This window comes from Pongo pygmaeus, chromosome 15, assembly GCF_028885625.2.
Source record: "Pongo pygmaeus isolate AG05252 chromosome 15, NHGRI_mPonPyg2-v2.0_pri, whole genome shotgun sequence".
In the NCBI taxonomy this organism is placed as follows: Eukaryota; Metazoa; Chordata; class Mammalia; order Primates; family Hominidae; genus Pongo; species Pongo pygmaeus.
This window is the reverse complement of record NC_072388.2, coordinates 53,639,186-53,654,816: the sequence shown is the minus strand read 5'-3', so window position 1 is coordinate 53,654,816 and position 15,631 is coordinate 53,639,186. Positions and strand designations below refer to the sequence as shown.

General features: G+C 39.5%; 1 protein-coding gene across 6 annotated transcripts in view; it reads left to right on the top strand.

Moving 5' to 3' along the window:
• Positions 1-15,631, top strand: part of WDHD1 (WD repeat and HMG-box DNA binding protein 1) — an 85,005-nt gene that overhangs the window by 48,278 nt on the left and 21,096 nt on the right. For 4 of the 6 annotated variants that reach the window (XM_054448511.2, XM_054448513.2, XM_054448512.2 and 1 more), the window contains 5 exons: positions 10,361-10,475; positions 11,146-11,277; positions 14,575-14,792; positions 14,891-15,006; positions 15,193-15,246. In XM_054448511.2, the coding sequence (XP_054304486.1) occupies positions 10,361-10,475; positions 11,146-11,277; positions 14,575-14,792; positions 14,891-15,006; positions 15,193-15,246 (635 nt within the window). The remainder of the gene's footprint in view (positions 1-10,360; positions 10,476-11,145; positions 11,278-14,574; positions 14,793-14,890; positions 15,007-15,192; positions 15,247-15,631) is intronic. The other 2 variants (XM_063651610.1, XM_054448514.2) reach the window with 1 other exon arrangement.

The window sequence follows — 15,631 nt, the reverse complement described above, 5'->3', positions numbered from 1 at the left end:
AAGAGCCCTTTTTATTTATTTATTTAGAAACAGGGTCTCCTTACGTTATCCAGGCTGGACTTGAACAAGAGTCCTTTTTAAATGTTGAACAGTTCATGCCTCCAAATAATAGTAGCTCTAGTAGCTCTACATTTACTATCAGCTAATAAAGAATATTTCTTTATTGAGACGCAGTCTCGCTATGTTCCCTAGGCTTTTCTTGAACTAACCTCGAGTGATCCTCCCACCTTGGCCTCCCAAAGTGGTGGGATTACAGGCATGATAACATAAGCTTCTGTAGACCTGAAAATTTTATTTTAATATAAAATTGTATTTACAAATCACATTATCTGCATACATGTGAAAATTTTAGTATGTAAAGTGGAAACTATTTTTGTATTTGGTCTACAGAGAATTCTTGGTGCTTGTGTGCATTCCTAGACCCTTTATAATAGCTCAGCAGCCCTACAGGAATAAAAGAATGGGAACTACCAAGTTCTTTTGGTCTATTTGCTGTCTCTCTTCACCCCCAGCACTTCTCCCCCATTTTTACATATGAGAAAACTAAGGTCCAAAAAGATTAAAGTAATTTGGTAGAGAGTACACATCTATTTATTGGCAAAAAAAAACCTTATTTTTTTTTGTATTAAAATATAGGAACAAAGAGAGTTAGTTGATAAGTAGATTGAAAGAATAAATACTTCTCCTATAAAGACCAGCTTGTAGAATAATTGAATTACTGAGGGGAATCTTATACAGTAGGCATTTGAAGCACTGAGAAGATACACTAAAAAATCTGTTGATAGAAATGTATTTATTTGTATATTACGTGATAAATTGATAACTGCAGAATGTTTTCATATTTTCATATTTTCCTGACTTTATGCTGGAATAATAAACTTGAATAAGAATATTTTTCTTTTTTTTTGGGGGGTACACCCTTGTAGAACATTTATTTATTATTTATTTTTTGGTATATAGCCTTAAATATTTTTCAAAGATTGGAAGCTACACTTCTCAGTATGGCTTACTGTACTTTTCACACCAGTTTTGCTTAACATGTTGGCATATTTAGAGATGATTCATTTCCTTTCTGTGGATAGCGGTACATGGAAGTTCAGGGAATAAAATTCTGCAATCACTTTTTTAGTAGCCTGCTGTTGTGTTTAAAGAGCCTTACCTATTCTGGCTAGCAAGAAATTCATCTTTGGCCAGGCTTTGTGACTCACAGCTGTAATCCCAACACATCGGGAGGCCAAAGCATGGGGATCGCTTGAGGCCAGGAGTTTGAGACTAGCCTGGGCAACATAGAGAGACCCTGCCAGGCATGGTGGTACATGCCTGTAGTCCCAGCTGCTCGGGAGGCTGAGGTAAGGGTATGACTTGAACCCAGGAGTTCAAGGTTATACAGCCCCTGCACCCCAACCTGCGTGACAGAAGGAGACTTGGTCTCTAAAATAAAAAAGAAATAAAGAAATTCATCTTCATATTTATTTGCATTTTTAATGCCTCTGTTTGCTCTCATTGTTTGTGGTAAAGATAGCAAATCACACGCTTCTCTGGAAAGGCAATGTTTCCTAGTGGTCCAGAGCTCAAGCTCTCGAGTCACACTGCCTGCTTGTGGTATCCTGGCTGAAATCTTCGTTCAGTAGCCCTGGCTCTGTGCCACTGTTTCCTCATCTCTAAAACCACAGTGTACCCATTTCACAGAATTTCTGTGAAGATGAAGTAACTTAGTGATAACTCTTTCTTTATTCTTTTAACTTTAAATGCATTTTCTAACCCAACTCAGTAGTATTTATGCTTTTTTTTGTTCGGAGATCCTTTAAAAGAAAGTACATTTTGTGAAAAATAATTTTTAAAAATTCATTTGAGAGCCTGCCACAGCGGTGCACACCTGAATACCACCTACTTAAAAGACAGGGGCAGGAGGATCACTGGAGTCCAGGAGTTTGCAGACAGCCTGGGCAACAGCAAAACCCCGTCTCTTTAAAAAAAAAAAAAAGCATTAATTTAAGTGTATAAAATTTTCCTATTTTCCTTTAATTATGAATATGAGGCTGGGTGCAGTGGCTCACGCCTGTAATCCCAGCACCTTGGGAGGGCAAGGCAGGCAGATCACCTGAGGTCAGGAGTTTGAGACTAGCCTGGCCAACATGATGAAACCCTGTCTCTACTAAAAATACAAAAATTAGCCAGGCCTGGTGGCGGATGCCTGTAATCCCAGCTACTTGGGAGGCTGAGGCAAGAGAATCGCTTCAACCTGGGAGGTAGAGGTTTCAGTGAGCCGAGATTGCGCCACTGTACTCCAGCATGGGCAACAGAGCGAAACTATCTCAAAAACAAAAAAAAAATTATCGATATGAGAAATTACTGATCTGTATTAGTGTCATCCCTGCCCCCTTTTGAGCTGAACTTCAGTTTACCAAGTATTGTTTCTTCTAAAGATTTTTTCATGACACTACTGGTTAATACATAACTGAGAGTTAATAAATTTTGCTGTGTTACAGTCTAATTTGCTCTCTACCAACAGAGACCTTCTTTCTTTTTCTGTTTAGTTTTTCAAAACTCTTAAGAGTTATTTAATGTGCTTGAAAACTAGACATTTTTCCTAGTTGTGTTCACTGAATTAGCATTTATTATAGTACCGACTAGATGTGCTATACCACACAAAGATAAACGAGGCTGTGGCCTGGAAGAGGTAGGCTTGTAAAGTCATTATGCTACTCCCAAATAAGTGCTTTAAAAGAGATGTGACCAAAGTCCCTCAAATGCAGAAGAGAGTCCTGTCCAACACAGAAGAAAAAGCAAAACTTGCTGGCTGGGGCAAGGTTAATCTGGACACTGGATCTAGTTTTCTCCAGTTTGGCATTTTTATTTTTATTTTCAAGACAGAATCTCATTCTGTCACCCAGGCTAGTACAGTGGCACAGTCTCATCTCACTGCAACCTCCGCCTTCTGGGTTCAAGTGATTCTCATGCCTCAGCCTCCCAAGTAGCTGGGATTACAGGCGTGTGCCACCATGCCCAGCTAATTTTTTGTATTTTTAGTAGAGACAGTGTTTCGCCAGGTTGCCCAGGCTGGTCTCGATCTCCGGAGCTCAGGTGATCTGCCGGCCTTGGCTCCCAAAGTGCTGGGATATTACAGGCGTGAGCCACCACACCTGATTATTTTGGCATTTTTAAACTCTTTCTTTAATATAACAACAACAACAAAAAAAACAGGTTTTGTGGTCAATTTGAAAACAAATTCAAGTAATTTTTTTTTTTGAGACAGAATCTCTCTCTCTGTTGCCCAGACTGGAGTGCAGTGGCGTGACCTCAGCTCACTGCAACTTCTGCCTCCTGGGCTCAAGCGATCCTCCATCCTCCACCTTCCGAGTAGCTAAAGCTACAGGTCCATGCTGCCATGCCTAGCAAATTTTTTGTATTTTTCGTATTTTTTTGTAGAGACGAGGTTTTGCTACGCAGCCCGAGCTGGTCTTGAGCTCCTGAGCTCAAGCGATCTGCCTACCTCAGCCTCCCTATGTACTGGGATTACAGGCATGAGCCACTGTGCCCAGCCACTTTTGTCTTTTTAGTAAACCAGGTTTTTCGTTTTTTTTTTTTTTTTTAAATTCCTCTTCCAGGTGGTTTATGCACATAGTTTCCAGGAAACTCCGTCGTCGTCAAAACCCACCAAATTAGCAGTTTAAATGTGTTTGTTTTTTCCCTGAATTCTTCTATGACAGGGATATTTAACAGAGAAAACATCTTTTTAGTTGAAGTCTCTAAAGCTAAGGAAAGGATAAAAAAATGCGAATTGGTGCTCTGCTTTGATGTAAATGTGGCTTAGAAAGTAACTGTTAATAAAATCCTACTCAGTATTTCCTTTTTCTTTGTGATAATTGCTTACTATGTGTAAATCAATAAAGTGAGCTGTAAAATGTTTTTAAACAGGACATTTTAGAAACAAATGTTTAGGCAATTAACATTTCTCCCAGTGTTTCTTCTAATTTTGTTAATGTACATATATATATGTACCTGGACTCATCTTTTGTGAATGCACATGCTCTTTTTCATTTTGCATGACTAGTAAAGTAGTGATTCTTGTAAATAGAGATTTATGATGAATTCCACAAGATTCTTTCAAACTTGAGGTATTCACACTGCCACCTCATACCGTGTGGTGAAAACTAGATTTTTTATAAAATCATAAAAGGAGAGAAGGAAGAAATAAATGAAATTGTATGTTCAAAAAAATTGGAACCCTAAAAACATTTGTATTTTTATTGTATAGTCAGAAAAAAAAGACCGGAGGGTATTTGAATCTCACAAGAAAGGGGCCTGAGTAGTTTGAAAAAGAATACTAGACATTGTCACTTACTTGTTTTCTAATTACTCTAGTGGGCATTTGATAATACGGGAAGATATTTATAAAATTTTTAAACCCTAGGGTCTAGCTTCTACTTAGTATCTCCCTTCAAGAATGTCCTGATTAAAAAGCTATACTATAAATTAAGTGGATGATTATTAGTAAGCATTCAAAAAGAGATTTCGTCTTTTTAAATGACTTTATGAAAATATGAAATTTGCCTGTGCTATTTATAGTGTGCAGTCATGGTTTTCCAGTGCTTTTCTAATAAATAAATTGGAGTACATAAGTTGAAAGAGTTGTATATATATAAATCATTCTGTGATTAATTAATGCTTTTTAATAAATCAGTTGCGAGAGCACTACTCATGATGGGCGTGTTTGAATGCCTTATATAGCCTACTCAGAACAGGTTTAGACAGTCTTTGCCCGTTGACCTATTACCATATTTATCAGCCTACTCAGAACAGGTTTAGACAGTCTTTGCCCGTTGACCTATTACCATATTTATCAGAGTAGATATAGATTATAGTCTTTCTAATGATAGTGGATGTTCTGCTTCACTCTGACCAGTATCTAATAAACACTTAACCTATATTAGGTATTTCACCATCTTTCTCTCTCTCTTTTTTGGAATGGAGTCTTGCTATGTTGCCCAGGCTGGTCTCCTGGCTTAAGTGATACCCTTCTGTCTCAGCCTCCTGAATATCTGGGATTACAAGTGCCCACTACCATGCCTGACTTTTTTCTCTTTTTTGACAACTCGTACCAACAGTACTAAGAATTCCCAAACTGATGGATGAAAGTGAATATGCTTCATTGGCTTTTGCGTGTGTGTGTGTGTGTGTGTGTGTGTGTGACAGTCTTGTTTTGTTGCCCAGGCTGGAGTGCAGTAGTGCAATTTCGCAGGTTCAAGAGATTCTTGTGCTTCACCCTCCCGAGTAGCTGGGATTACAGGCGTTCACCACCACACCCAGCTAATTTTTGTATTTTTAGTAGAGATGGGTTTTCACCACATTGGCCAGGCTGGTCTCGAGCTCCTGGCCTCAAGTGATCTGCCTGCCTCACCCCTCAAAGTGCTGGGATTACAGACGTGAGCCACCGTATCTGGCCAACTTTTTTTTTTTTTTTGTGAGACCGAGTCTCACTCTGTCTCCCAGGCTGGAGTGCAGTGGTGTGATCTTGGCTCACTGCAAGCTCCGCCTCCCGGGTTCACGCCATTCTCCTGCCTCAGCCTCCTGAGTAGCTGGGACTACAGGTGCCCATCACCACGCCTGGCTAATTTTTTTTATATTTTTAGTAGAGACAGGGTTTCACTGTGTTAGCCAGGATGGTCTCGATTTCCTGACCTCGTGATCCGCCCGCCTTGGCCTCCCAAAGTGCTGGGATTACATGTCTTGCCATGTTGCCCAGGCTGGTCTGAAACTACTGGGTTCAAGCGATCCACCCACCTCAGCCTCCCAAAGTTCTGGGATTATGGGTGTGACCCACCGTTCCCAGCCTTGTGTGTCTTTTGAAAAACGTCTGTTCATGTCCTTTGCCCACTTTTTAATGGGGATATTTGTTTTTTGCTGCTGATTTTTTTTTTTAAGTTCCTCATAGACTCTGGGTATCAGATCTTTGTTGGATGCATAGCTTGTGAACATTTTCTTGCATTCTGTGGGATGTCTTTTTTTTTTTTTTTTTTTGAGGCAGAGTCTCACTCTGTCACCCAGGCTACAGTGCGGTGGTGAGATGAGCACTCTCACCACTGCAGCCTCGACTTTCTGGGCTCAGTGATCCACCTCAGGATCTGCAAATGTCTTTCCATTTGTTTGTGTCATCTATGGTTTCTTTCAACAGTGTTTTGTAGTTCTTGTAGAGATCTTTCACCTCCTTGGTTAGATATATCCTAGGTATTTTGTGTGTGTGCATATGGCTGTTGTAAATGGGATTGCCAGGACTACAGGCACATGCCACCACACCTGGATAATTTTTTAATTTTTTTGTAGAGACAGGTCTCCCTTTGTTGCTCAGGCTGGTCTCAAACTCCTGGGCTCAAGTAATCCTCCTGCCTTGGCCTCCCAAAGTGCTGGGATTACAGATGTGAGCCATTGCACCCGACCTGTTTACTCTTGGTAGTTTCTTTTGCTGCGCAGAAGCTCTTTGGTTTAATTAGGTCCCACTTGTCAATCTTTGTTTTTGTTGCAATTGCTTTTGTGGACTTAGTCATGAAATATTTACCAAGGCCAATATCCTGAAGGGTATTTGCTAGGGTTTCTTCTGGGATTTTTATAGTCTGAGGTCTTACATTTAAGTGTTTAATCCATCTTGAGTTAATTTTTGCATATGGTGATAGTTAAGGGTCCAGTTTCATTCTGCATGTGGTTAGCCAGTTATCTCAGCACCATTTATTGAGTAGGGATTCCTTTCCCAGTTCCTTGTTTTTGTCAGCTTTCTCAAAGATCAGTTGGTTGTAGGTATGTGGCTTTATTTCTATGTTCTCTGTTCTGTTCCACTGGTCTATGTTTCTGTTTGTTAACCAGTGCCATGTTCTTTTTCACTAGCCTTGAAGTAGAGTTTGATGTTGGGTAATGTGATGCCTCCAGCTTTGTTCTTTTTGTTTTAGATAGCTTTGACTATTTGGGCTCTTTTTTGGTTCCATATGAATTTTAGAATAGTTTTTTCTAATTCTGTGAAAAATGACATTGGTAATTTGATAGGAATAGTGTTGAATCTATAGATTGCTTTGGGAAGTATGGTCTTTTTCTTTCTTCTTTCTTTTTTTTTTTTTTTTTGGTGCTGTGACTTCGATGCAAACCAAGGTTGCTTGGTTTGCATTAAAATGACAGTATGGTCATTTTAATGATATTGATTCTTCTAATCCATGAACATGGAATGTGTTTCCATTTGTTTGTGTTATCTGTGATTTCTTTCAACAGTGTTTTGTAGTTCTTGTAGAGATCTTTCACCTCCTTGGTTAGATATATTCCTAGGTATTTTATGTACGTGTATGACTATTGTAAATGGGATTGCATACTTGATTCGACTCTCAGCTCAAACATTATTGGTGTATAAAAATGCTACTGATTTTTGTATATTGATTTTGTATCCTGAAACTTTACCAAAGTCTTTTATCTTAACTAGGAGCCCTTTAGCAATTCTAGGTATAGAGTCATATATTCAGCAGAGGGATAATTTGACTTCTTTTCCTATTTTGTTATCTTACTTGATTGTTCTGGCTAAGATTTTCAGTACTCTGTTAAATATGAGTGAAAAGAGTGGCCAACCTTGTCTTATTCCAATTCTTAAGGGTAATGCTTCCAGCTTTTGCCCATTCATATGATGTTGTCTGTGGGTTTGCCATAGATGGCTCTTATTATTTTGAGTTACGTTCCTTTGATGCCTAGTTTGTTGAAGGTCTTTATTATGAAAGGATGTTGAATTTTATTGAAAGCTTTTTCTGCATCTATTGAGATGATCATGTGGTTTTTGTTTTTAATTCTGTTGATGTAGTGAATTGCATATATTGATTTGCATATGTTGAACCAACCTTGCATCCCAGGAATAAAACCTACTGGTTGTGGTGTATTAACTTCCTAAAGTACTGCTGGATTTGGTTTGCTAGTGTTTTGTTGAGGATTTTTATATCTGTGTTCATCAAGAATATTGGCCTGTAGTTTCTTTTTTTGATGTGTCTTTGCCAGATTTTGGTATCAGGATAATGCTGGCTTTATAGAGTGATTTGGAGAGGAGTTGGTATTTTGGAATATTTTCAGTAGGACTGGTACCAGTTCTTCTTTATGCATCTAGAATTCAGCTGTGATTTCTCTGGTCCAGGACTTTTTTTGGTTGATAGGTTTTTTATTTATTACTGATTCAGTTTTGGAACTCATTATTGGTTTGTTCAGAATTTCTGTTTTTTCTGAGTCAGTCTTGGGAAGTTTTATGTTTCCAGGAATTTATCCATTTCTTCTAGATTTTCTTTGCTGTGCAGAAGCTCTTTAGTCTAATTAGGTCCCACTTGTCAATTTTGGTTTTTGTTGCAATTGCTTTTGAGGACTTTCTCTTTCTCTCTCTTTTTTTTTTTTCTTGAAACAGGGTCTTACCACTGGGCGTGGTGGCTCACGCCTGTAATCCCAGCACTTTGGGAGGCCTAGGCGGGCGGATCACAAGGTCAGGAGATCGAGACCACAGTGAAACCCCGTCTCTACTAAAAATACAAAAAATTAGCTGGGCGTGGTGGCGGGCACCTGTAGTCCCAGCTATTCAGGAGGCTGAGGCAGGAGAATTGTGTGAACCTGGAAGGCGGAGCTTGCAGTGAGCCGAGATCATGCCACTGCACTCCAGCCTGGGCAACAAAGCGAGACTCTGTCTCAAAAATAAATAAATAAATAAATAAATAAAGAGAAACAAGGTCTTACCCAGGCTGGAGTGCAATGGCATGATCATGGCTCACTGCAGCCTCAACCTCCCAGGCTCAATTAATCTTCCCATCTCAGTCTCTTGAGCAGCTGGAACTACAGATACACACCACCACGCCTGGCTAATATTTAAAAATTTTTGTAGCAATTGGGTCTCATTTTGTTCCCCAGAGTGGTGTCAAACTTCTGACCTCAAGTGATTCTCCCGCCTTTGCCTCCAAAAGTATTGGGATTACAGGTGTGAGCCCATTTCCTCTAAATTTTCTGGTTTGTGCACATAGAAGTGTTCATAATAGTCTCTGAGGATCTTTTGTATTTCTATGGAATCAGTTGTAATGTCACCTTTGCCATTTTCTGATTGTGCCTATATGGAGCTTCTCTCTTCTTTTCTTTGTTAATCTAGCTAGGAGTTTATCGATCTTGTTTATCCTTTCAAAAAATCAATTTTTTTTTGTTTTAATGATCCTTTGTATGGATTTTTTAGTCTCAATTTTGTTTAGTTCTGCTGTTATTTTAGTTATTTCTTTTCTTCTGCTAGCTTTGGGGTTAGTGTGTTCTCATTTATCTAGTTTCCCTAGATGCAATGTTAGATTGTTAATTTGAGATCTTTCTAACTTGATATAGGCGTTTAGTGCTATAAACTTTCCTCTTAACATTGCTTTTGGTGCATCCCATATATTTTGATATGCTGTGTCTGTTTTCATTTATTTCAAAGAATATTTTGATTTCTGCTTTAATTTCATTGCTTATTCAAAAGTCATTGTAGAGTATGTTGTTTACTTTCCATGTAATTTGTGTGGTTCTGAGAGATCCTCAGTATTGATTTCTATTTTTATTTTACTGTGGTCTCAGAATATGTGCTTGGTATGATTTCAATTAAAAAAAAAATTTTGAGACTTGCTTTACGGCCAAGCATGTGGTTGACCTTAGAGTATGTTCCATGTGCAGCTTCATCAGCATTTATCTTGGTGATAACATGGATTCCATGACAGGTATTAATGGTACAATTTTTATGTTTTAAAAGTGGTAGTTTGCTAAGGAAAATATGAAGAGAGCTGATTTCACTTTTAGTGGTTGCCATTTAATAAAGTGAGATGTGAGGCTGGGCAGGGTAGCTCACGCCTGTAATCCCAACACTTTGGGAGGCAAAGGCGGGAGGTACACTTTAGCCCAGGAGTTCAAGTCCAACCTGGGCAACATAGCAAAACCCCATCGCTACTAAAAATACAAAAGTTAGCCAGGCATGGTGGCACATGTCTGTAGTCCCAGCTACTTGGGAGGCTGAGGTGGGAGGATTGCTTGAACTTGGGAGGTTGGGGCTTCAGTGAGCCATGATCACACCACCATGCTTTAGCCTGGGCAACACTGAGACCCTGTCTCAAAAAAAATAAATCAAGTGAGATGTGAGAAGGAATTTTTCTATTCTTGAAATGCATGTAGGGATAGTCTTTATGCCTAGTCAAGCCTAAAACACTTTTTTAAAAAGAGATATTTGTTACATATGATTAAGGCAGCTATTATAATATTACTATTCTAAGTTACTAACTTTTGAAAACTTTTTTAATTTTGCAGTTTTTATGACATGTTAGTAAATTTTTATGATGGAACTTTTCTTTACTGACAGGTGCATTCCTTGTAAAGGTTCTCGGTTTCCCCCAACGCTTCCACGCCCTGCTGTTGCTATATTATCCTTTAAGCTTCCTTACTGTCAGATTGCAACAGAGAAAGGACAAATGGAGGTATGTGGAAGTCTTACCTTGACACTTTGAATTTGATAATACAGCACCTGTGATACGTACACTTTAAAATTGTCCTGATGGCCAGTATTGAATATTCATTACTGTATAATTACATAAATAGGGGTAGCAGGGAGGGAAGAGGACTGCTTGGGATCACCAGGCCACCTGATTGCCATCACTGCTTCCAGGGACTTTGTCTACAAAGTAAATGGGTGTGACTATCAGAGACCCACTGGGGAAAGACTTACTCTCAGGATGGGGCATGTCCCTGAGAAGAAGTGCCTCCATACATTTTGTGCCATAGCACCTGGCTTGCCTGACCCTAGTCCTAGCCTTGTGTCATCAAAAGTCATTTGAAATCTTGCAATTAGTTATTCTAAATAAGAAACAAATTAGCTTTTAAAAAGCTTGTTTACCAAGTTCTCTGAGCATTAATTATGATAGCTAGGAAACTGTTTTAAATGCTGTATTCCTCCCCAACTGCCTTTTTTAAGGATAGGGGAGAAAGTTAAGCTGTAATATCACACTAGAATTTAAATTGTAAAATAAACTTATAGAAAGGAGGAGTTCAGAACATATTTTATTAAAAAACTGGTATCTTATAAATATTTAACGCTTGCCTCATATTAAGGTGATAGTTGGCCTTAAGCAATTTTATTTGCTTTTATAGGAGCAATTTTGGCGTTCAGTTATATTTCACAACCACCTTGATTATTTAGCTAAAAATGGTTATGAATATGAAGAGAGCACTAAAAATCAAGCAACAAAAGAGCAACAGGAACTTTTAATGAAAATGCTTGCGGTGAGTAAAATAAATATACTGAAAACGTTAAAGTTAAATGCTTTTCTATAGGTTGAATTTCTTAAAGGTCTGTGCATTAGGACTAAGTCCCACAACCTAAGGTTCTTAAGTTTTTTCTTGTTGTTGTTTTTTGTGCGACGGAGTCTCGTTCTGTCGCCCAGGCTGGAGTACAGTGGTGCCATCTTGGCTCACTGCAACCTCTGCCTCCCGGGTTCACGCAGTTCTCCTGCCTAGGCCTCCTGAGTAGCTAGGATTACAGGCGCGCACCACCACGCCTAGCTAATTTTTTTTTTTTTTTTTTAAGTAGAGATGGGGTTTCCCTATGTTGGCCAGACTGGTCTCGAACTCCTGACCTCGTGATCCGCCCGCCTCAGCCTCCCAAAGTGCTGGGATTACAGGCGTGAGCCACCGTGCCTGGCCATTCTTAAGTTTTATCTGGTGGTGTTTTCCCTCGTAAAGTTCTATTTTCTAGTTGGTCTTGCAGTTAAATTTTTTTTTTTTTCTTTAGGCGGAGTTTCGCTCTTGTTTCTCAGGCTGGAGTGCAGTTGTGCAGTCTTGGCTTACTGCAACCTCCACTTCCCGGGTTCAAGTGATTCTCCTGCCTCAACCTTCCGAGTAGCTGAGACTACAGGCGTGTGCCACCATGCCTGGCTAATTTTTGTATTTTTAGTAGAAACAGGGTTTCACCACATTGGTCAGGCTGGTCTTGAACTCCTGACCTCAGGTAATTCACCTGCCTCGGCCTCTGAAAGTTCTGGGATCACAGGCATGAGCCACCGTGCCCAGCCTAAAATATATAAAACACTACCTTGTAGCTAAGATCATGTGCAAGAATAAACATCTCTAGGGCTACTTCCCTTTTGCTTTTGCCCGTCAGTCTATGTTTTAATGGGCCCTCAAGGTAACTGAGAACCACTGCTCTAGTTTCTGTTATGATTTTACAAAGTTTGAGTGTATACGGTTTTTTTAATCTCCAGGGCTGGGCAATCTTAAGAACTTTGATCGGGCTTTTAGATATGCCTGCCTTTTGTCATTTTCTTTGAGTTAGGCAGCTGTGTGTGATGAAAATTTATTTGTGACCAGTGGCCAGGTTTGGTGTCTAGAATATTTAAGTACATTTATCTTTGGAGCAGGGTGTCTTAAAGTTCCTGTGCTTGTGTCCCCACTCAAGGTTGGTTTATGGAGAGGAGTATAGTATCATTTCTTCTCTATTTGTCTTACACTAGACTTTATGCCCCGGAGGGCAGAGACCCGCTCACTGCTGTATGCCAGGCACTGACGTGGTGGCTTAACACATAGTAGACCTCGATATTTGTTGACAAGAGTGAATGGTCCAGACTTTTAATTTTAAAATTGGAGAAAAAAGATTCTTAGAGAAAAGTGGTATATGAGACCACAGAGCAAATTGCCACTCTTGTCTCCAAAAGGTAGTACTCATTACTGTCAACTTTATGCAACATGGCCTTAAGTTTGGTATTAAGAAAACTCAGTTTAATGTAGAATAAGTTTTATTCCCTTGATAAAGTGTTACTTGTGGTCCAGGAACTAGTAGCCTTTTTACTTTGTACAACACATATAAGGAAACATATTTCATGTATTTGCTATTTAGCCTTAGAGGAGCTTTTCCTGTGGCAGTGTTTCTCATATCAAAAATACCAGGGGACTCATATCAAAGATACCAGGGCAGGAGGATATCTTGAGCCCAGGAGTTCAAGGGGATTGTTGAGTTCTTCTTTAGCATTCCTGGCCCCCGGGCAAATGCCTTTAGTTCAGCATAGTCACTGTGGAAACCAAACTATTCCTTTTTATTTCTTTTTTTTTTTTTTGAAACGAAGTCTTGCTCTGTTGCCCAGGCTGGAGTGCAGTGGCGCGATCTCCTCTCACTGCAAGCTCCGCCTCCCGGGTTCACGCCATTCTCCTGCCTCAGCCTCCCGAGTAGCTGGGACTACAGGTGTCCGCCACCACGCCAGCTAATTTTTTGTATTTTTAATAGAGACTGCGTTTCACTGTGTTAGCCAGTATGGTCTTGATCTCCTGACCTTGTGATCCACCCGTCTCAGCCTCCCAAAGTGCTGGGATTACAGGTGTGAGCCACTGCTCCTGGCCTCCTTTTTATTTCTAAATGCCCCCTGAGGCAGTGTACCATCTCGATTAAGAAGTACTGATTATAGATAAATGATACAAAAAATCTTGAAAAGGGCATCCAGGTGAATATCTAAAGCTTTTGTGCTGATGGATCAGACGTGGAATATCTAAGTAAGAAAATAGTTCTAATATGCTATGAATTAGGAGACCCTTAGTAATCTTCAAAATACCAATTTTTCTCAGTTTATTGATTTTCTTTTTTGTATTTTTTAGAAACAGGGTCTCACTCTGTTACCCAGGCTAGAGTACAGTGGCAAGATTGTAACTCACTGCAGCCTCAACCTCCTGGGCTCTAGTGAACCTCCTGTCTCAGGCTCCTGAGTAGATAAGACTGCAGGTGCATGCCACCATGCCCAGCTAATTTATTTTTTGTAGTTATAGGGTCTCACTGTGTTGCCCAGGTTAGTCTCAAACTCCTGGCCTCTAGCAGTCCCTCTGCTTTGGCCTTCCAAAATGCTAGGATTACAGGTGTGAGCCAGCACACCTGGCCCCCTTGATTTTTTTTTTTTTTTTTTTTTTTTGAGACAGAGTCTCGCTTTCTCGCCCAGGCTGGAGTGCAGTGGTGCATTCTTGGCTCACTGCAACCTCCACCTCCCGGGTTCAAGTGATTCTCCTGCCTCAGCTTCCCTGGTATCTGGGATTACAGGCGCACGCCACCACGCCTGGCTAATTGTGTTTTTAGTAGAGACGGGGTTTTGCCATATTGGCCAGGCTGATCTCGAACTCCTCACCTCATGATGCACCCACCTGGGCCTCCCAAAGCACTGGTATTATAGGCGTGAGCCACCGTGCCCAGCCTCCCCTTTGAATTTTTTAAACGAATTTCTTATTTTTCTTGCAATTAGTAGCTTAAAGTAGTATGTAATATTTCATCAAATCTAAGCCACTGTTTATTGCATAGTGCACCATTACTTTATTCATTTAAGCCATGGAGACACAAAAATGCTGCCAAACTGACCCACGATTAATTGTAATTAATTGTAATTCCAATTTCAGAGATGTTAAAACTTGTAAAAATGTGCATCTTAGAATTAGGGAGATAGAGTAGCTAGAAAACTATTGTCTCAGTTTTACTAATAGTGTCAGTATCTTTAAAAAGTTTTACTTGATGTTATTTGATCTTTTTTTTTTTTTCTTCCCTTTTTGGATTAGCTTTCTTGTAAACTGGAGCGAGAATTCCGTTGTGTGGAACTTGCTGATCTAATGACTCAAAATGCTGTGAATTTAGCCATTAAATATGCTTCTCGCTCTCGGAAATTAATACTGGCTCAAAAACTTAGTGAACTGGCTGTAGAGAAGGCAGCTGAATTGACAGCAACCCAGGTGGAAGAGGAAGAAGAAGAAGATTTCAGAAAAAAGCTGAATGCTGGGTAAGAAATAATTTAGTTGTTTGAATTTTCGTTTACTGTCTTGAATGTTAAGTTGGTCTTTGCATAGCTCTTTATTGAATAATAGTATTTTCTCTTAGTTACAGCAATACTGCTACAGAGTGGAGCCAACCAAGGTTCAGAAATCAAGTTGAAGAAGATGCCGAGGACAGTGGAGAAGCTGATGATGAAGAAAAACCAGAAATACATAAGCCTGGTGAGATACATTTTCAAGCCCATAAATGATGAGAACTATCATGGATGTGGCTTTTCCCATTTTGCTTAACTGAGGGAAATTGAATACTCATACTTTTTTTCAGACCTCTTTGCTATCTGGTTGTTGTATATTGAGGATGACTTTATTTTCCCCATTTACATTATATTGCTTTATTTTAATCTGTAGGACAGAACTCATTTTCCAAAAATACAAATTCCTCTGATGTTTCAGCTAAGTCAGGTGAGAAATATTTATAAATTTGTAATATCAAGGAAATTTTGCAAGTCATCTGCAAAGTGACACATCTACGCAAATACACCTTAACTCTTAAGGCCACTTTTGGTGTGTGTGTGTTTATGTTTTTGTTTTTTTAATCTCAGATGTTGTTTGTGAAGCTATGGTCATTTAACAGATGTTTATAAAATGCCTATTGTGTGTCAGGCATTTTACTTAATGGTGGATACAGAAGTCAAACAGACATGCATGGTTGATCTCTGTTTTAATGCTATTTTAGCCCAGCTGAGAAGACAGATGTTGAAGACAGATCTGGGTATCACTGAGGAAGCATGCAGGATATTGGAGAAACAGTTAAAAGGAATTGAAGGCTGGGCGCAGTGGCTCACGC